This window comes from Tauraco erythrolophus, chromosome 17, assembly GCF_009769465.1.
Source record: "Tauraco erythrolophus isolate bTauEry1 chromosome 17, bTauEry1.pri, whole genome shotgun sequence".
NCBI classification, from domain to species: domain Eukaryota; kingdom Metazoa; phylum Chordata; class Aves; order Musophagiformes; family Musophagidae; genus Tauraco; species Tauraco erythrolophus.
The window spans coordinates 4,056,975-4,079,429 of NC_141481.1; the positions used below are offsets into that span (position 1 = coordinate 4,056,975).

The 22,455-nt window shown below is 36.7% G+C and overlaps 1 protein-coding gene across 2 annotated transcripts in view; it reads right to left on the reverse strand.

Annotated features, from left to right (window-relative positions):
* Positions 1 to 22,455, reverse strand: part of MRTFB (myocardin related transcription factor B) — a 54,153-nt gene that overhangs the window by 26,045 nt on the left and 5,653 nt on the right. The window contains exons 1-2 of one of the 2 annotated variants that reach the window (XM_086622472.1): positions 16,539 to 16,659; positions 1,931 to 1,996 (exon numbers count right to left, since the gene is read on the reverse strand). In XM_086622472.1, the coding sequence (XP_086478598.1) occupies positions 1,931 to 1,996; positions 16,539 to 16,659 (187 nt within the window). Of the gene's footprint in view, positions 1 to 1,930; positions 1,997 to 16,538; positions 16,660 to 22,455 lie in introns of those variants that run through there. The other variant, XM_009990708.2, reaches the window with a different exon arrangement.

Below are 22,455 nucleotides of genomic sequence, written 5' to 3' on the forward strand. Positions count from 1 at the left end.
ATAAATAGCCAAAAAGAGTAAAAAACACTATTCAGCTAGAAATAACATGAATTGTAGAGTGCTTCATCTCAATTGGATTGTTGAAAGGAAGTGAAATGGCAACAGGCATGATCCATCTTATTTGCCACACTTTTGGAGAGTATAAGATACTGCAAAACTAATTCTTTAACACTTTTTGACAGTTTAGAAGTTTTTTCCCAGGTTTCACTCAAAAAGAAACAGATTATTCCGTTCCTGAAGACAATCGACACTACAGACCTAGGAAGGTGAAGATACTTTAGCAAAGCAATCTGAAGGCTGCTGCATACTCAGAAACCTTCAAGAAGAGATCAGCCTTAAGATACTGTCCTTTCAAGCTAGAATTTATCAGGGCATACTGGGCTATTTATAATAATTTGACATAATTCTGATATGTTTTCAATGGCTCAGGGTTTTGTTTGCTTCAGAAAAACAACTTTTCACAGTTGAATCTTTTGACAACTTGGACCTATTATCTTGAGCCCAGTCTCGTCCCACACTGTCCACTTAGGGATTCTCGATGTTTTCTGTGCACTCCTCGTTTAAAGGCCAGGCTGATCTCCAAAACAAGTCAGAAGATGTTATACTAAACAATTAGCAGAGTCATTGGGAACGACAGTGGAGGAACAACAAAACATCTCTAAGGAAGGAGTTAACTGCAGTTGAATTCTAGGCCACTAAATATCCGTATTCAGGAGGACCCTCCTGTGATTGCTAAATTGATTTTAGGTATCATAAGTGCTGGTGCTGAAACTACCATCATCTCTAGCAGACTGAAATCAATAAAGGAGAAAACAGACTCAGGCAATAAAGTGCAATTGCATAAAGCATGCCAATTACTTACTTTCAAAAGATAAGTGCAGTAAGTTCAGACTTACAAATGTAACAAATATCCAAATTTACCAACATTATTTGCTTGTCAAAGCACTATGGTCTGCAATTAAATTCCAGTGGTAGAATAGTTAGAGATAAAAGTGGTTTACTGAAGAACTGCTAACTTCTTGCATAGCTGTCAAGGATGGCAGGTAGCCAGGTCAAAGAGTGAGGAGGAGAGCACTACAGAATCCCGAAATCATAAACACATCTCCAGCTGTATTTATAAACTTGGTGATGTTGCTGCCTTAGTGAGACACTTCGTGCTAAGGTGATCAGCAGCGTCTTAACTCTTCTAAAAAAAGCATTTATAAGGATTCATTGAATTTTTCCCGCTATATAATTTTTGTTGAAGAGAATACGAAGTCTTGCACCAATTTGGACAGTTTGCCAGATATGGCAAGTTGATCGGGAACTTCTGGCAACTGGAAAAAAAATGTTGTAAAACCAAAACAGTTTTCTAAAATTAAAAAAAAAAATTTTTAAAAAGCACAAAAAAGCCTAGGCATAGAACCTTCTGCATTAGGTCATACAATCCAGTGTACGATGTCCAGCTTAATCCATTGCTTTACTGATGTCCTGTAACATCACAGCTACCATCATACAAGATTTGACACAGAAGACACGTCTGTTGGTGCATAAGTCACAACTTCTGCGTGTCCTTTCTTTTTGTTTGGCAACCTTTGCCATCCTGCTCTTTAAAGACTGCTGGCTTTGTTATTGATGTCCACTCATTTATATAATTAAATTTATTTCAGTAAGATTAGTCTTAATTAAAGACAGAAGATAAAGAGAGAATCAGACTGTCTGCAAATCCTTGTGTTTTCATCACAATGGCTATTTTAACTGAAACATTAGGTAAGCATGATGGATTTACTCTCACTCATTTAGATTACCTAAAGGATCCCACGAGTCTTTTCAAGTGATGAAGTTAATTTTAATGATTCTCACAGAAATGCTTATCTTTATTAGTTTATATATTAGTTCATCATTAATATAATATAGTAGTACAAATGACTAGAAATAACTTAAGTCTTACGTGGCATGATGCCCTGGTCCACCAGCTGTTCTCGTGTCCGTCGTTGTTGTAGCCTCAGCTGAAGTACTGACAAAAGAAAACAATCATTCGTTCATATGTAGGCATACCACCTCTCTGAAAGTACAACGGAAACATTCAAAAGATACCAAGTATTTGAACTTCAGAAATACTTTTTCTAGATGTATTCAGACCTGATAGTAACCTCTACAACACCTATCATTAAGGATCAACTGCTATTAACATAGTTTGGAGTGATTGCTTCCAATCCCTATTGATATTGGAGTTTGATGCTTTTTGGTCACATCTGATAAAGGGACTGGATTTCATACATACATACACTTCTCCTATCAGCTACGTGTCTTAAGAGGTATTAAGTATACATCTAAATCTAGGATTTTTTTCCCTTGTAACAGTACTCTTCGATAAGAGATTCAAGAAAAGATAGTGATATATATGGAGTTTGTACCACAAACTGAAACATGTAATGATTATATAGTCTTCTTACATGTCTTAACGTGACTGCACAGTCCTGGTTTCAGCTGGGACAGACTTAGCTCTTCTTTTTAGCAGCTGGAAGAGCTCCGTGTTTTGGTTTTACTCAGAGGCTTGCTCTGAGAAGAACGCTGACAGCGCGCTGATGTTTAGAGGTGACACTGAGGCCTCAAGGACTTTTCAGCTGCCGTGTTCTTGCCAGTGTGCAGGAGCACAACAGGATAAGGGGGAGCATGGCCGGGACAAGGGGTCCACGACTCTCCTTACGATTTGTACTTGGACACAGGATTGAGGCCAGACTGGCCAATGAGTATTCCATATCATGCAGCGTCATGCCCAGTATAAAAGTGAGGGTCAGTCAGAAAGAAGGGCCTTTGCTCTTCTGGGACTCTCACTTTCAGACTATCAGAACGCTCTCCCTGTCTCGCTCTCTATTTTCGGGCCTCTGGCTCGTCCGGGATTGCGGTGTCAGGACTCATCTGTTTCGGGATCATTAATTCGGGACGAGACGGGCCTCGGTCAAGGGGTGTTGAGCAATTACACCGTACATCACTCGTTTGTATATATTTATCCTTGTACATATCCGTACATATATATATTGGTAGTGGTAGTAGTAAATTGTTCTCATCTGAACCCACGGGTCTCTTTTCCTTTTTTCCTTTATTTCCCTTCCCCATCCCCGGGGGGTGGGGGAGGGTAAGTGAGCGGCTCTGTGGAGTTCAGTTGCCAGAGCAGCCTAGACCACGACATGCACTCAGGTGAAATACAAGTTATGTTTGCAGAGCATTTTAAAAGAAAAGCTGTGTTTGGTTGATCATTTTTCCTTGCGGATTTTTTTTTTTTTTTAAATATAGAGGCTTATTGTACATTTAAATAAACCCTGCTGAAACATGAGAAACTGAAGAGAAGCCATATTTTACCTGGCTTATTGAAAAACACAAAAATAAGTGATACAATCCACTCTCCAAACATCAGAAAATGCTGTTTTCCTGACTAACTGAGAATACGTGTTACCATAATTATTTAAAGGACCGAATAAATCCAATACTGTCAAATTTACAAAAACTGTTTACACTTTCAGAGGTTTACTAACTTCTTCTGTTTCATTACATTTAACAAAATTTCAAGAGGTTCTCATCTTATTGTTACTGAAAGAATAACCAGTGTGACACATTTAATACTATACCAGGAACTGCACAAAACCTTGGGGAGGGCATAGACATAAAGGCATTGTACTTTCAAAGATGAGGGCTTTTTTGTAAATGTTTCCAGGAGAAAAAAAAAGAATAGTTGTTCGTTTCTTCTGTTTTTCCCCTTCCCCTTGTTTCTGTATCATTTTATCAGTGCTTCATTATTTCTTAGATACATATAGCCATTACCCTAATGTGAAATCTCATCTTTTCAACAAGAGATGGTCAAGATGCTTGACTAAGAAAAAAACATATTAAAGATGTAACATTTACATTCTTAAATTCTGCCTTGATAGTTTATTATGGATTATGACATGGTGTTCCCATTGTATTTCACGAGGAAGCAAAACAAACTAATGCATTGTCCAAAACATGAAAATCAATGTAATTTCTAAAAAATTAGGCTAAGGACAAAGTTCATTGTTTTCAGAATTTAAAAGGAACCAGCTTATTTCCTGTTCTACAGTACAGGAAGGATACTCCTCTGGCTAAAGCATTAACACCAGGAATAGCAAGTCCTGAAAACAAGGACATTATTTTCTTATGTCACACAAACGTTGAGAATTTAAATACAAATATTTCAGAGTTGCGTCATGGCAGTTCTGTTCAGAGCTTACAATATTGTTTAACAAGAATTGCATGGGCAGAGATGGCAGAATGCAAAAGCAACAACAGAAAAATGTAAATTGATGAAAAGTCATTCAAAATGTATTGAGTTTCTCTGGAAAATGGAAAATACCTGCTTTAAATAATGAATTGTATTTTCTGAGTAATATTAAATGACTATAAGAAGTTAACTGAAGAACTATTTTGTAATAGTTTGAATGATTTATTTTTGATTTCCCTTAATTTCATGTGGCTTCAGGTAAGCCATGACCTCTTCTTACAATATCTCTTACTAGTAGATGCAAATTTGTGCTGCCTGGAGTCTTGAACCAACTCAAATGGTGTTGTTACACACTTTTTGCAGCGTAGTACACACAGCTACATATTCCCAGTAAGTTCAGAGCATGGGTAGAGCAAGTTCAAAACTTTCTGCAGAAAACCATGTGGGTTTCTAAGTCCAATTGGTCTAATCTGCCCCAAAAAATGCAGATAAGCATGTGCAAACACGCATTACGTATATCCAACTTTAAAAATCCACAAGTTTTATACAAGTGTGAATTAAGAAAAATAATGTATTGGTTTAGGACTTACCTCATTCCTACACTAAACTTCAAGAAATGCACATTTTAACAGAAACACGTTTTAAGCATACATTATAACGTTACGATGTTAAGCTTCTATCCCTGGGGCTACTTGTATGAATTTCCTACTGCACTAGCAGAAAGCACTGAGAAATTCACTAACTGGTATAGCGTTTACAGGAAAGCAAAAAACTCTGATATGTTCTTGTTTTGGATTCTCTTGCTTACAATTGTAAAAATCAAGAAAGCTCAGAGTTAGTCTTAAAACTAAACAGGCAATCCCTTTAAAAATCTTTAAGTTTTACCCATCCAAACGATGTGAGAGAATTTATAAACAGCATGGTAAGACTACCGTATTTCAGACCCAGTATTTTTGGTCTTGAGTAGATTAAAACTTGACTTTCTTCTGTTCTTTGCTCAAACTATGCTTTCCCTTTACACAACTAGGACGCCGTGGAAAGGGCTGAAAAGCATGTCTAGTTCTGGGCAGGAATCTCATCCGTGCTCTAAAGCTGAATTTAGCCCAAATTTACACTAAACTTAAATTTGGCTTTCTTGGAACACTAAACACAGTACAAATGTGCCTACCAAAACTTTTACCTTCTTACAAGTCAGTTTTAAACATATGCTTCTTTATTTCAGGGTCAAGATCTTCAAGAAAAATGACCTGCTCCAACATCAGTTATGTCCGGGGTACAACTGATATCTATCATCAGACACAGTAAGTAAATCAGAATTAGTATTTTTTCCAATTCCATCACCTGGAACCCAGTGGATCAACAAGCAAATGCTGGTAATATTACAGCAGGTGCAGGAATGTTATCATGGATGTGAGTCATCCACCACCATATGATAGGCGAGTTGTGTAAGAAAAAATGCAGTTGTGGTACCTGTTATTTCTGATTTCTAACACCTTTTTACTCAAGACTGTCTTTTTTGCTGAGCTTCATCATAAAACCCATTTTGTAGGTGTAGCTGGTTCAGCTACGGCTGCCTCAGCGTTGCTAGTATCATGCTTTCAAATATTAGTAAACAGAAGTGAGAAAGTTAAACAACTTTCAAATTGACCTTCACACTATAGAATGATCACTCTGTTTTGTAGAGTTGGTAACAATTTGAAAACCCTCACTATTTCACCACTTTGGACAGCTGACTAAATTGGAAAATTATTTTGTAGGAAGCACATGCACTATCTACTCTTTGAAACCTACTACAGAGAACAGATACTTCATCTTATCAGACTTTACTTATTTAAAATTCTAAAGTAGTATCAGTGCAATCTCAAATGTGATGTGCAGTCTTTGTGCAGGAAAAAAAATAACTTGACAGTGTTTTTTTAAGAATTTAGTTAAACTGTTAAAATTACATATAGAGGGGCAGAGTTTTATCAGAAATTTATTATTTATTAATTAGAGATCTGGCCTTCCCAGATCCAGATATCGACATGACTGGTATTGACTTGTTGAGTGTGACGCAGCTTCTGCAGCTCCCTGTGCGTGCTGTCCATTCTTTAATGAACATTAATTCCAAACGTAAACGATGGGAAGCCTTGCTACCTAATTCATGAATGTATTACATCTATGATTTGTGACTTCAATTACGATCAAATATTTGGCTTAAGCTTTGCAGAAAGAGTAAAAACTGACCCATATCCTAAACAATGTATAGTCTTACAAAAGAATACACAGTGAACTATAGTAGAAGGATGAGAAGAGCAGTAAGAATGTACCTGCACATAAACCATATGCACTCAGGTGTGAAGCTTTAGCATTTTTAGCAAATATATACATAACGTAGTTATTGTTTCTCATAACACTACTTGCCTACCCATCATCTGTTAACCTACACCAGGCATCATAAAGCAAATAAGGGATGATTTTGAAGTTGTCCCATGTGTATCTGGACAAGTCATAAAAACTGTGGGAGGACTGAAAAAATGAGAGATATAGAAGATATAGAACATGCAGTTATTTACTTCTTAAATAAGTACCAGGAACTTACATATTACATAGTAAAGAAAGGATAAGCCTGTAGCATGACTAATAGGGAAGCACTGCAGGGGGTGCTGAACACAGAAGAAGAGATGACTCATAGTTAGAAAGATGCTATAAGATGATAATCATTGAAGATTTTGACTTGACCAGAGCAAGGAGGTTAAAAAGAAACAAAGTCGGATGAAAACCAGACATTTGCTTTTGCGAACAATTCAAAAATTGGAAAGGTTAAAGGTAAGTTTGGTGTCTGATTTTTTTTTTTTAAATAAATATTGAGCAGTTCAACGTGTTATTAAAGAAAAGAAAGTTTCTAAATGGAAAGTAATTGTGAATAAAAAAATCTAAACATATTATTTTAAAAAGCTGAAAAGCTGAAAACAACCTTGCTATTCCAAAGCAAACATATCGGGAAAAAGCTAACATTCATATCTCAGTAAAAGACAAAGACCTAAAATACTGTTAGCCCCTCTCTTCCCCCACCCCGAGACAAAAAGTAAAAAGCAGAGATTTTTCTAAGGAAGAAACGGTTAACACCTGTACAGGAGTTGCATAGCTACATCTGCTCAAAGGAGACAGCTGGCTTATAGGTCTGTGTGTCAACTCAGTAATGACCATATATTGTCATTGTAGTTGAGTGGAGTAAGCCCTGCAACTGAGCAGAAACGAGTTACAGACTTGTATCTTCATGCTCAGGATGAACCTCAAGTGGGTAAAAAAGGAAGGGAATAGGAATGAGGTTTCTGAAAAGCTCAAAAGGAAATGGGGACCAATGAAAAGCAGTTCAAAGAACAGCTAGAAAGATACGGAATGGGAGTCATGGAAACTAAATCACAAGTTTTCAGTAAGGAAAATGTGATGAAATTATCTTCAAAGACAAGAATGAACGATGTGAGAACTGAGCACAGCTTTGCACTTTTGGCAAAGAATTGCTGATTGATTTCAGTGAGAAACTCTACAGAACAGAATGCAGGTTGGTTTAAATCTAATGTAATTAAATCTAATACAGACTTTGCTTATCATATATATAGGAATCCATATAGCAAGAGATTTCTAAAATAGTCAGTAACACACAAAGAGGTAAATCTAATAAAGATGGATAAGATAGGAGGACACAGCTTCCAAAAAAACCCAAAACCTAAAAACCCACTAAGGCATTAGCCAATTATACTGCACCATATGTTCTAGTCATTTTAGGGGGGGAGTTGGTGGTTTGTTGAGTTTTTTTTGTTTGTTTTTTTGAGTTGTTTTGTGTGTGTGGGTTTGGGGTTTGTTTTGTTTTGGGTTTTTGGCTGTTGTTTTTTTTTTTTTTAATTAAAAAGAACTGTTTACAGACAAACCAGTGTGGAATTTGGGGAAGGGAGAGTTCAACAGACATGAGGTACTCAAAAACAAAGTGGGGTGGTACTTACTTAAACACAGTGTTTAACAGATTGTTCTTATCAGGGTAAATCCATTCAGCTTGTTACCTGATAGTTTACCTCTCACTTTTAAAATCATGCAGTTACCTGCGTAACATCTAAAATCATGGAAGATGATCCCCAAAATAAAGGCCCAGAATTGACAAAATTTAGGTATGTTAATACACTATTAATGTCAGTAATACTGTTTCTCATATTTAAAGTGTATATGCAAAAGAAGGGCTATGTTAACACCACCGAGCAAATCTAGTTGGTAAAAGACGGCACAAATATTTTGCACTTTACATTAACTGGCAGAAATCCCCCTTCACATCACTGTAACTCTAATAAATTGTCTTTGAACTGCTTCTGAGTAAAAGCCATGCAGAGAGAGACTCCTGTTTTGACTGAGGGGGAAGGGAGGGAATTCTTTTTTACTTTCAAGTCAGTGTATGATTTTAAAATTAACACTAACAGCAGGTGAAGAGATTCTAAAATTTCCATATGTTTTCTTCAGTCAATAAAATGATCATTAAATCTTAGATAGCTTATTTAATACTTACTGATAAAACCAAAAAGCATAATCCCTCCTCACAATAAGAACATCTCGTTATCTGACTCTCAAAATCAGTAGAAGTCTTCTGACTTCACAGGAGGTACAGATTTTCACCACCTGAAAAACCGTGTTAGAGGCTGCTAACTCTTCTAGTTTCTTTCAGTGTTAGCATACCAGGGAATCACTTCTATGCACAAGGGAATGGAGATGATGGTACAAAAAGGAGAGGTTATCTGTTAACCAATGCCACTTTATTATTTTGAAACGTTTCTATATAGCAGTAAATTTTATAAAGTTAATGGCCTCTGTTTTCAAACAGTGAGCACTGTTCGAGTTCACATACACTGTGCCCTAAAGGAGCATGAAGATTAAGGACAACTGAAACAAACCCATCCTCAATAGCTTGCTGAAGTGCTGTGCTGGTTTGAAGGCAAGAAAGCCAGCACAAACAGGCACTTCAGCAAGTACACATCACATTCTGTAGGAGACCCTTGAAAAGTCAGAAACGTAGGGCAGTCCAGATCTTACTCAGCATGAATGGTACAAGAAGTGAAAATTAAGTGTATTATTACTAAATTACTTAGAACAAACAGCTATTATCGAAGTTGAGCAAGTGATTTTTCAGCCATCACTTTGTTTCAAAACTGTAATTTGTATCCTATGGAAAAGATGTCTCAAAGTAGTACTATATAATCACAAGCACCGGAATGTAAAGAGGCCAAAAATAAATTGATAGTTGTCCTGCAAGAACAATGCTATCTACACTGATTGACAAGCTTTCACCACTGCTTCTTGTCTTGAAAAAAACCCAGAACTCATACTGTGCACAGTTCCAGCACTAATAATTCCACATCTAACACAGTTATTTACATGTCGTATTAATTCAAAATCAAATTTAATCTTTTTATAGAAGGTACTATGAAACAGCAAATAGTTGTTGACATTTAACAATTACACAGATGTAAAAGACACTAAACCGTCAAGAAGGGGTTCATTATACAGCATGCAGTTTCTTCAAATGACACCAAAAAGAAAAATAATGCATCAGGAATTTTTATGTTCTCTATGTAATCATCTCATTATTTCTTCCAAAGTTAAAATCCAGTGGATATTAGCTATTTAGGCCCTTAAAACTGCAAGTAAAAAATGAGAAAATGTAATGTCCAACATTCCTGCATAGTCCCTTGGAAATTTCCAAGAGAGGTAGAAACTCCAGTGCAGGCTGCTAGGCTGGCTGCCATGGAAACAGACAGTGCTGGAAATAGGGCCCTTTCCTTTAAATTAAAAGCTGTTACACAGAAAGCCTCCATTTCTTTCTGCCAGCTTGAAACAGCTTTTATGCAGCCAAGGAGTCCAACATGTTGAGGTCGAAACTCAGAGCAATAGATGTTGACAACAGACATTCCAGTTGCAATGAAGCACTGCTGCAGGAGATGAACTATTCTCCTGTATCTTCGGCCTGAAGCAATTTGTTAACTAGTTATTTCGCATCAGAACTATGAAGTCAGAAATTTGGTAACGTAGCATTCTTTTCATTTATATGGCATGTCAAAGAAGCAATGAAGGAGAAGGAAAAGCCGTGGAAATATTTAGTTCCCTGTCATTTCTTGGAAGTGACTCTAAATAAGCAGTAGAGCATTTTAAAGATAAAATGCATTTAAAATTGTGGTACTCAGCTCCCATCAGCCTGAAGATGGTGATACACTAGGTTAAATACTCTCAATTTTAAAATAAAAAAAATTCTTTGTTAAATAAATCAGACATCATCTAAACATGAGTTAATATGTTATATTGGGTTCAGTCTTCAAAACTTTCCCATATGCCAGGGTATCATTTAAAAAAAGAAAATTTTTACTTGTTTTTATAAAAAAATCTCGTATTTATTTTTATATACTTTTCATTTTCTTTTTTCCATTATTGTATATGTGCTTTTTCTGCTAAGACTATATCCAAAATAACTAAGAAAAGTGAAACAGCCTCTGATGCATAGCCATTTTAAGCAATTACTCAGTCACACTTTCATTTCAGCTTAGAAATGTTCTGGATAAACGCAAAGCATGTGAGTGGAGACTACTAAGGGCCATTTCAGATAATCTCTTCAGAATTCTGGAGGGAAATCCTGCAGGACCTCCAAATCTTTTAAATTATACCACTGTGATTTAAAGCTTTTGTCTGTAAGCCCGTAATAACACACACAGAACTGTTTCCAGAAGTAACATCATCATACTGAAAGTAAAAAATGAAAAGCTAGATGGGAAAGACAGCTAAACGTAAACTTAACATTTAAAACAAAAATATAAAGCATAACAATATCATCAGTTGAGAAGCTTAAATGACTTGGATATAGGACAATCTGTACTGTGTTCTATTGCTATGGAACATGTTGCTTAGAAACAAGCCAGAACATACACAAGCCTCCAAACAAATTACCAGAATGTCTGCTGGGATGAATATATATAAGCATGTATATGTAAAAAGCAAAATCAACACTTTTTGCAATTCTGTTTATATCTTCAGAATGAGAAAAATCACTGCCATCTTGGGTGGAAAGTCTGAATAAACTAAAGATTACACTTCAAGCATTCTGTGAAATTCATACCTTAGGTTTATTAACAATAATTACATTTTCTAAATCTGCACGTATTCCTCTGCTTAGTACAATCTTCTGAGTTTTTTAAAAATAATTTGCATTTTCTCAAATACTATCAGCCAAGAAATGTTCTGTCAAGGGACTCATGAAACTTGCATTCCAATTCTACATCTACTACACACTTGCTTTGTGATAATTTGGAGCATATTAATTGAATGATGACAGATGATTTCCAGCCAAGCCCTCTTGAGAAGATGCTACCTCCATTTTCCGTGCTTTTCCTAAGCACAACAGAGCTAGCAAACAAAACACGTACTCAAGCAGATCCTCTAACTCACAAGATTACACATTAATTCACAACACTGAGGAAGGTGGATTTACACTGAGACACCTGATTGGAAACCGGGATGTAGGCAATGGCATTGTGTCAACTCTGCTATGTAGACAACATCACCAGATTTCTGCAGATGCTTGCTCAGTGGATGAGTCAGATTCCTTACAGTGACAGCCAAGCTGCTGCATTAAAAAGGCCGAAGTACATACATGTTTTCTTGGACGCTTCGTGAAAGGAAAGAAACCTCCAGCATAGCAACAAAACAGTGGTTTCAGAGCATGGTTTCATAAATGACCTAAGACAGGATTACTGATGAAAAGACAATGGTCTCTTCCTCCCTCCAACCCCAGCTGCTTCTGTTGCATCAAAACTGGCAAAGATGCAGCCTGTCCGGTCAGTGCTCTGATCTGGCTGAAAACTAACACTACTGAAATAAGCAGTCTTCAGTAATACCTGTTCACTGATCCTACTCACTTGGGGGTTGCATAATTACTAATGCCAGCACAAGAAAGAGGCTAGTAGTAAGCAGGGTGATGAGACTACACCTACTTCTGGCAGCAGCAGTCTTAATCCTAACCCTTTATAAAACCTTGAGTAGTAGTACCTTGTAGCTGCCGTAGCAGGTTTCCTCAGAACTCTTGGTTAGCCACTGTATGCTCTGATTCTCTACAGATTACATACCAAAATCAAATTAATACATTGTGGCCCTGGTTTATTGAAGTACTTAAGAATGTGTTTATTATAATGGGATTACCATATATTTATTGTTCATTCAATAAGTGCTGATTTACTTGTAAGACACACAATTACCACACTGTCATTAGAGACTGTTTATGGTAGATACATATAGTTCATAATTTTAACATAGCCTCACAGGATCAGTACACCAAATTTATAGTGCTTCCTTTATTAACTAAGACAACAGGAATGCTACTTTTTTCAGTATTTTTCTCATTATCTGTGTCTCAAGAAACATACCTGATAGACTGCCACTGGTAAGGGGTCATCAAACCATCTCTAAACACCATATAAAAAAGCTTTTAAGTTTTTTTAAAACAAAAACCAAACCAACCAACCAGTAGAATCTTTAAGTCTAACATGCCACCACAGGAGAGCAGTACAGGTGAAGAGTATCACCAATACTCAACATGCCAGCAATAGCAGGAAATCTGTTAAATAAACAATTCTCCTACAATATTGATCTGATTGCAGGGGAGGAAGGGAAGAAATCCTTCCTGACTAAATCTGGTAATCTGTTAACCAGACAGCATGAAGCCATTTCCAGCAAGCACCTGAGAAATCCCCACACTTCACTTACTCCACCCTATATCCTGTTTCTAACACTTGCCAGTCTCCAGTTCCTCACAAAACAGCAAAACTAAAAAGCAATACAAATCCAGGAAAGAAATTATGTTTCAAGGTGGAAAGAAAATTTCCTCCCTGGTTAGTTTGTTTTCCTTACAGTAACCTGCAGGAAACTGGTAACTTTGAAGCTCAGACTGATCTGTGAAAAACATGGTGCAAACAAACTGAGATCCAGTCTCCTTTTTAATCCCACCTGATATGGAACCATACTGATTTGTTTCACCAATTTAATACTGTCTTCAAGAGTTCTGCACAATCATACACTCTTGTAAGAGCTCATCAATCTTTATATTAAAACAATTTAGGGTACAAGGCAAGGCTTCCTAAATTCGCTTCACTCCTCAGTTAGAAACCTTTTCATCTGCAGCCTAAATATATTTCTAATTGCTAATATATGCATTGTTGATCATACTCTTTCTTAATAACTGTATGCACAATGATGTCCTAGTTTCATTCAAGACTTTTCACTTTAGTTTTCTCAATGTTTTGGACACTTACTTGACATTAGAAGTCAATGCTACAGGAATTTCTGAAAAAGCTGTTTAGTGAGCACTGTATTAGTCTTAGAGCCAAAAAGTATTTGTTCCTTTCTCATACAAAACCTAATTTTGATAAACCAGATAAAATTAAGAACTGTTTTCACAGAACAGACGATATGTAGCAATAACATATGAGTTGTTACAAGAAAGTAGGGTAATTAAGAGGATTTCCTCCTGTGTTGTAGGATGCTATAATGTGTATCTTCTCAGAGTATTCATTAGCCTAAGCAGAGAAAACAATTCATTCTTGTAATCTAACCTTCCAATATCCTTAATATTAATTTGCTGAAGACAGTGTTGAGATTTGTGTTTCCATCAAAAGTCTCTTTCCTTATAAAGAAATATTAAGTAAAAAAGGAGCTGCACCTAACAGTTCTCACAGGGTACTCATTGCTGAAATAAGCACGCTGTACGATCTCTATATTTTTAGATTTATCAAACTGTGCAAAACAGATTATGAAGCAAAGGCTGTAGCACCTTCTGAATTACCTTTACATACTTCATCTGGGTCTACCAACAGAATTAAATTTTTATTTTTTGCAGTTTTAACCATTCACAGACAGTATTCATATGTATTTTTGTGTCCTAACACAAAACAGTTGATGATTCAGGTGGCAGAACAAGTCACATCATTGTTTGAGTTGAGGGAAAAAGAAAGAAGTGGGGGGAGGGGAGGGAAGTGAGAGAGACAGAATGCCACAAGCTAATTTAGAATATACTGTTCTGTAAAATTGGAAGCATTTTAAAATAACAGTGTTATTTAAATAGGATGAAATTAACAACTGCAATTGGATTTTTAAAAAATCTACGAAATCCCTGAAGTACGCATTTCGTAACATCATAAACTGAAAAGGTGAAGCTCTGTTTTAATCTCTCTAGATGCAAATCAAGCAGATTTGCAATGTTTTTAACAATTCATTCTATATACTACAAGAAAGAAAATGCTTTCTAAGCATTTTTCTAAATGGTTTTTCTAAGCTTTAGAAAGAGGAAAGGCTGGAAGAGGAGATCCTCTAGTCATTCATACTCTCAAAAAGAGGTTCATTATTTTAATTATAAGGCTGCCAAACTTTGGAGAGATAAAAGGATAAGCAATATTCACCAGGGAAGAGTGAAAATGGAGAAAAGGTACTAAAACAGAGAAAAAGTAGTAAAGATAGTGATTGTGGAAAACAATTATATCTTCTTTTATGCACTGAATAATTTAAACTCTAAAATATTCATGAATTACACTGCAAGTGTCCCATAATTGCAGGCTTTTTGCTACTCTGACAGACATCATTATTGTAATGTACATTCTTTCACCCACTTTCTACATAACTGACACATTCAAAGAAGACTGAAGGTGACAATTACTGTGGTTACTTATTAGCCCACCTACACTATTCACCATGCTCATTTTTTCACGTCTTTCTCTCCACTTCTTAGTAGCTTGGGTGAGACAGGTGAGGTTTTTTCCTACAGTATTTCCCACACAACTATGCTTACTGCTATGTCCCTTTCAACCTCCTTGCCTTCTTTCTTTGTTCCTGTTGCCCCACAGAGCTTCAGAGGTAGCAGCAGCAGGTTTCACTGGGCCTGTTTGGAGTTGCAAGACAAACCTCATGAAAAAGAAGCCACTGTTGGCCCTTTCCTTTCAATCACTGTCTCTCAATCAGAACTTTGCTGCTGTAAAGGAAGTGGAACCGTTATGCTCTCAGCCACATACATCAACACTCAACTTGTTATTAATCATCCTTCCAATCAATAAGAAACCTCTGGTATCAGTACCTTATATAAAAATCAGTGTTTTCTCTAGCCCTAACTTAGAGCTAATTAAAGAGTTTTTACTGTCAGTTACTGAATTCAATAATGAATATGGGCTATCTTTTTGCTCTTTTAAGTATTTTAAGATCCAAGTTTTAAAACAAACAAACAAAACTCAAAACAAACCCAGCATTTAAATTCTGAGGAAGGCATGATCTCATGTAAGAAGGGGGAAAAACAGGAGTCTTGCCACAACAGCCAGGAAGAAATCTCTGAATCAGCAGACAATGCAGAGATACGTGAAGTAAAAGCCAAGGCAGAGTGCTGTAAGTGCAGTTTGTTTCCGACTGATTAAGAAGCTGGAGTTTGAGTCCTGAACTGCAAAGAGCAGTTAAACTGCTCTGAGCCGGGCTGGCAGCTGACCTCAAGAGGTCTCTTCCTTCTCCTCAACACAGGCCAGCTAGAAGAGTCTCTCCAGCCAAGAGGGAGACAACTCCTATTTGTCAGCAGTATTATTGCCACAGCCTAACAAACACTACTTTAGATGAATCTGGTATAGTACCATTTGTCAGCTTGAAATAACGCTCCAAATATCCTCAGACTATTGCTATTTTACAAACTAATGCTTGTGCATTATATCAATCTAACGCACAGTCTATAATACCAACCATTTAAGGAGACAGAATGTAATTTGCACAGCATACATCTGGAAAACAGAGTCAAATCTAATTTAAAGTATGAGGGGGGAAAGGGAATTCCAGAGAAACACAGCTGAGAAGCACTGTTGAAAACGAGGTAGCAATACATGTCTAAAACTAAACGTTTGCAGGGTTTTATTTTTACTAGTGTCATATTTAAGGACATTTACTTCATTATATGTATTTCAATAGTGACATTTTGAAGCATTTTGTGCAATATTTACGGGACAATTTCAGAGTATTTCATGAATTGAACAGTAAATGCTACTCTGAAAAACAGTACTTAAGTACACTCATTTTTCTTAATACTACATTTTTGTCAAGCTATTATCATTGTTATTTTAATAGTCTCAGGTAAATTCTGAACTTAGCTTTTAAAAAAATTTCTAAGAGGGAAACCAATACCTAATTTAATGTACAAAAATTCCTCCTGACATACAGCATTACACCACAAATGCTGGTGGATTGAATCTGCCCAGTACTTCTGCATTTTCTGTCCCCCAACCAGCAAGTGACTGACCTTCCTTGAGACTTTTCTGGCTGTTCACCTCAAGGCATTCCTTCTCCTTCAGTGGCTTAACATCTCCTGCAGGTAAAATCTCAGAAAAGCCCTTCTGCTGCTTCTTGGAGCTATCGATCATGATGAGAATCCTTTAGAACAGCAAGATCCAGCATAGGAAAAAAAAAATATTAATTTGTCACCAAGCAGTGCGCTGCTGTCCGGAACACTGCTTCCAGGTCCTTCCTCCTAATAACGGAGCGATTGGGCGTTTGTGCAGCCGAAAGCAGCCATCATCCGTCACTTGCGAGGCCGACCTGCAGAACGCTCGGGCTGCTTTGGAGCCTGTACTCACTCAGACAGCAGCACAGAGCATGTGAAGCACAACTCCCAAATCCCACCTCTTTTCCCAGACAACCACTCCCCCTTCTCCTTCGGTTACGCTTGCTTCCTCGGCACATACGTGTTTCAATATGCAGCTTGACGGTCAATCATCTGACAAAGAATGAGTCAAGCAGTTAAAAATAAAACCAGCAGTTGCTGAAGGAGCAGCATTTGCTGATACCTAAGACAAACTACTGCTGAGGATTCTCTCCCTTTTCCCCTTCCTTCTCCCTTCCCCCACTACTCTGAACACTGCCGCAGGCTGCAGACATACTTTATCTTTGCTGGCACATTCATTACTCATTAAGTTTCACCAGTAAACAAAGCTGCACACTGGCATTTGAAAAAGTTAAGTTGAGGAACCTTCCCCCCTCTACTCCCCCCAGCCCCGGGTCTTGTTTCAGAGACATTTATCTAGCAGAGATAAGTGACAAAACCATTGAATATTTCCATGTCTTTCCTTGCAGTGTAAGAGAGATTCGGTTCCTTGTTGTATATATCTAAAAGCCAAGTATTTTATTATTTTCCTTTTTGCATTACACCTACACATCTCATTATTTCCAGCAGTTTAGGAGTATTCCCTCTCACAGCTTCTGATCTGCCATTCTCTCCAGCATCTCTCATTTATCTTACATGAGTCATCAACTTCAGTGTCAATCTGGAAGGTTTTGGGGAAAGAGATCCCCTCTAATTATCTGGCGCTGGCCATGAGGGAACAGCAGAATAGTTTGCATTTCATGTACTTAGAGAAAATAAACTATATATAATTTTAAGTAGTCATTACATGTCAACAAGTAACTCTAGCAGGTGCATTTTCCCTTCCCTTTGGCCTAAAAATGCTATCATTATACATATTTTCCACACCTCTACTTTATATTTTAAATTTCTCAGCCTGAAATTATAAAGGACATCTCCACTCAGAAAAAACTCTCTCACTTTGATGGCATTGGATTTGAAAAGCTCTATATGCAATAACAAGCACCTGATGAAGAATTTTAAAAGTGGAAGCTAGAAAAAAAAAAATCATCTTGCCTCTTTGGATCTTTCTACAAGACAATCACTCAACACCAACTCTTCACCTTAACAGTGCCCTCCCTGGGCAAGCAATTGATACCATGGGGTGTGGGGCTGTGTGACACAGCCAGCAGGACTTGAAAGTCTCTCCCTGTCTTCCTACTGCCGGGAGAAGGGAGACCTAGGTCTACTCAGAACTGCAGATACAAAGGAGACATGAGCTGACTAGGCCGTATCAACTTCTTGACATCTAAGCAGGTGAAAATACAGGCAAAAGAAAAACTCTTGCAAGCATAAATGATTTGAGGCAGCTCTCCCAGCCTAAAGATTTTTTGTTTACACATCATTTGCATAAAAATTATCAGCTTAAATTAGATTTTGCTTAAATACAAATTATAGACTATTTCAATACATCTGCTTTTGCACATGCAAAAAAAAAGTTACTGTGGAAGACCTCCTTCATAAATCAAATAAACTTCCTCCCAACCTGCAGCCAGGACAGTTACTAAACATAAAAAATAAAACCGCTGTTGAGAAATTCCACACATTCAGAAAAAAAAAATAAATCCAGACAACCAGAATACAAACACATACTGCTTAAGAAACTTATATGAAAATGTGACATAGTCAATAAACATAATCTTAAATTATGGATATATCAGATTATAACTCTACGTTTTTCTTGTACCAACACAGAAGTTAACAGTTTGGATGGATTAATTATATTCTGATAGTGTAACAATATGTAACAGCAGAAATTGTTTTATGGGAAAGGTACAGTGCAGTTTACACATTTTCTGAAATATCGGTACTTTGGTCTGAAGCAATTTCAAAATTACTCAAGAGAACAGAGTGTTTTGAAATTAAAAAAATCAACATATAATACAGAAGTGTCTAAAGAACCCAAGGAGTAATGCATTTTCCTTCAAATGTCATAGTTCTGAAGGTAGTTCTATCCATTCCTATATGTTTATAGTGCTTTATATAAATTAAGAGTGTCCAGTGCTCAAGTGAGTGCCAGATCACAGCACTAGCAGTTAGGTACCAGCAGTTAGAGCCTTCATGAATGTTTCTCACTTGTTCAGAAGGATGAGCTTTAGTAGCATGAAGTTCCTGCGAGCCACTCCTCCCCTTTTGCAAAGGTACCCACTCCACAGCAGAATTTATAGAAACAAATATATCTTATGCTTCCGCCACTTGGAGTTAAGCCTAACACTTTGCTTGAAATTCACCTCCCAGTTCAATACAAGCTCACATACAGATTAGTATTTTAAAATACCTGTAAGAAGTCTGATCAAAATCTCAACAGTAATTTGCAAATAACTTTATGAAGAAAAGCAAATAACTTATGGAAAATAAGAATGTTGAAATTCTTGTGCAGACCAGGAGAGATGACTGGTCAAAACGATGCTGCATGTTTTCCATGTAACCAAATACTGTAGTTGCCAATAAATCCACGAGCACAACTGAAGAGGAAGAAAAGATACCTTGGAGAAAGAAAACAGTTTTTGTTCAGATTCAATTATACCGTGAATACTGAGAACGCCTGGACATTCTGCCCAGGGAACAGTTTCTCTTAAATCCTTGCACGAAGAATGACGTTTATCTCCCACGTCATGAAAAGAGACTCAATTCCAACATCATCTTGTTTTCCCAGCAGTCCTGAATATACATTAATCCAAGATCAACTGATAATTTGCATATACTGATTACTTGAGTGATCAACAATATAGTTTTACTATTTTTAGTGATAAGGCGTCAAAGAAAAAATAATCACCATGTCTCAGCATGTCTGTAAGAGAAGTCTGAAATTCTGAGACCGTTTCACAGGCATCTGGGGGCACCTCACAACTGCTGGCACAGGAGATGCAGTTGCATCACTGCAACGTGGGAAAAGTGTATGTTTTGATGAGGGACTTTCTCACATTCCTAAGAACTGTTCTAGAAGGAACAGAAACACTGTTAGCTGGTTAGCATATTCAAGCACTAAAATCATCTGCTAACTAACAATACTCGGTTGTTCAAAGGTGTCTTCCAGTCACGAGCAGGTCCCATGTGAATCAAGGCAAACTGCCTCCTCAGGATCCCCAGAGAGCCGATCCACCTGCCATTTCAGAGCTCACTTTTCCCTGCTAAATAAAGTAACTTTGCAACTCCCCTAGAACAGTTCACACACGTTCCTACCTAGGACTGCTGAAGCACCATACCTACTTCTCAGATTCACTTACGCACTTTCAAATCCCATAGTAATTTTTTAAGCTCTTGCAAAACAGCAGAAGCCCTGTCATCAGCCACCAACACCATGTTGATACTTTAAACATACTTCCTATGTTTGGATAGTATCTGTCTTGAAGGTCATTGTTTTGACACATAAAAAGTGCTTTTACAGCAGTTGCTTTCATTGTTGTCTTAAAGGATGCTGATTCCACATTTATTTTAAAATAACTGGTGAAAGACTTCAAGGGCGGGAACTTAATACTTTGCCATTCAAATTACCCATTTTGTCCCATAACAAAAAATCCTTTAGAATGAGTATTAGTGAAACAATGGCAACTTGCTTGTTCTTTGGCTACTCTTTAAAGCCTTTTCTTTATTTTAGCAGTTATACAATAAATAGAACACAACCCATAAAATATATACAAAACAAAGCTTGGGTCCTTCAACTCCACTCACACTTGGAAATGCTTTTGTGTTAAGTTTCTGAAAGGCAGCAGGAATTTGGATTGTCACTTGAAATTGATTGCATTATTAAAAAACAGCCCAAAAAGCTTTTTTAAATGGCTAATTTTTCTTCTCATCTTTCTGCTGCTGTGAACTTAAATACATATGGTTTCATAATAAAGGTAACTACTCATTTCCAAAGTAAATATTGGATGTATAACCTCTTTGATTTGAACATGTACCTGCTTCCAAAGAGCTATTTTTAACAGTACAAAAAGCTAAATGACATCATCAGAAACCTATAATGGAACAAAACCGTGGCAAAACCACTGGTTTCTATCAAACAACAAAACATAAGTATCTCTTTCAGCTAAAAGAAAATCTTAAGCAGTGCATGTTGTATCTATCAATTACAGGTTTAAATCTGATTACAAACATCATCAGTGTATCAAAACCAGAAGCTGAAGTAAAAGATACATAACAAGCTTTTTGTTTCAATAAAAGTTAAATCTGTTGGCATTCACATCATCTTCAGAGAGCAGAAGTACCTCTCGTTTTAATGTCAATGTATTAAAGTTGTATATGTTGTATACATGTGGGTGAAATGGAGAAAAAAGGCTTCAGAATGGAACATCCCTGTCAGTTCCACGAACCAAAATCCAGTAACATCTCATTTAATAGCAATGAATTGCACAAGTTTTTCATAAACATTTCCTTGCTTTTAATCTAAGATAATATTTTCCTTTCCATCCTCCTGCAACAGACTTTCAAGTGTTCTGCAAACCTTCAGCCTACAGAAAAAGCATTATTTAAAAAGAAGTGCCTAATAGATATTCGCCAAAATCACAATGCACAGGAGGAAACAATGCAGCAACATTGTACCCTCCACAGTGCCTGCTCCTCTGCCACTCAGATCAGACGTGTTATCTTTCAAAGTATCAGTGACCTGGTGAGTGAGATGCTAACTGTGAGCAACTTTACAACCTCATTAATCACGAAGCAACTAAGCAACAATTGCTTTAACAGCACATTCCAACTCTTCACATCATATGGAGCTCATTCCTTTGTAATCCCATTTAAAAAACCCCTACAGATGAATTTAAACTCTAGAACAAAAAAATGACAACAAAATATAGAACAGCCTTACGTATTTAATCTATTTCACTACCACAGATTTTGAAGTGGAAAAAAAAGCTTAATTACTCAAACATTTATTTCATCTTGACTTTACACACACCTTGATGAATTTCTTGATCCTTTATATTCTGTTAGGATAATCCAATTCATCATCATGTAATAATTTCTTCACATAGGAAAGCAATGTTCTGACTATACAAATTAGAACACTCAAATAATCCCTGTTATAATTTATTCTATTACTTCTTTAAACAGTAAGAATGTTACTTCAAATTGTTATATTAAGGGGTTTTGTTTTGTTTTTTTGTTTGTTCCCCCCACCCCCTCAATTGCCACTCACAATAGATTTCTATTCTGCCTTCTTGTTTTGGTAAAAAAAAAAAAAGCACAACTTTTTTTTCCCTATACCAGTACATTAGTTCTTTGCACTTAAGACATTTGTCAAACAACTCAGTAGTAAATCTCACAAAAATGGTCTTATGCTTGTAGTTAAGATAAATATACAAACCCCAAAACATTCAAGTCTCTCATCTTCATATTTTTTTGGTAGTAAAACATCAAGTATATCTGTTTTTTCAAAAAGCCAAATGAAAAACTTGAGTAATTTTTGAAATGGCATTGTGTACCATGCTGTGACGGAGGAATTGCCTCAGAAGGACTGGAGACTTCTGCCTATATTGTCCTCCATTGTAGTAACAAAGACCCAAACAACTTGAATTATGGTCACCATCTACCTCAGTTA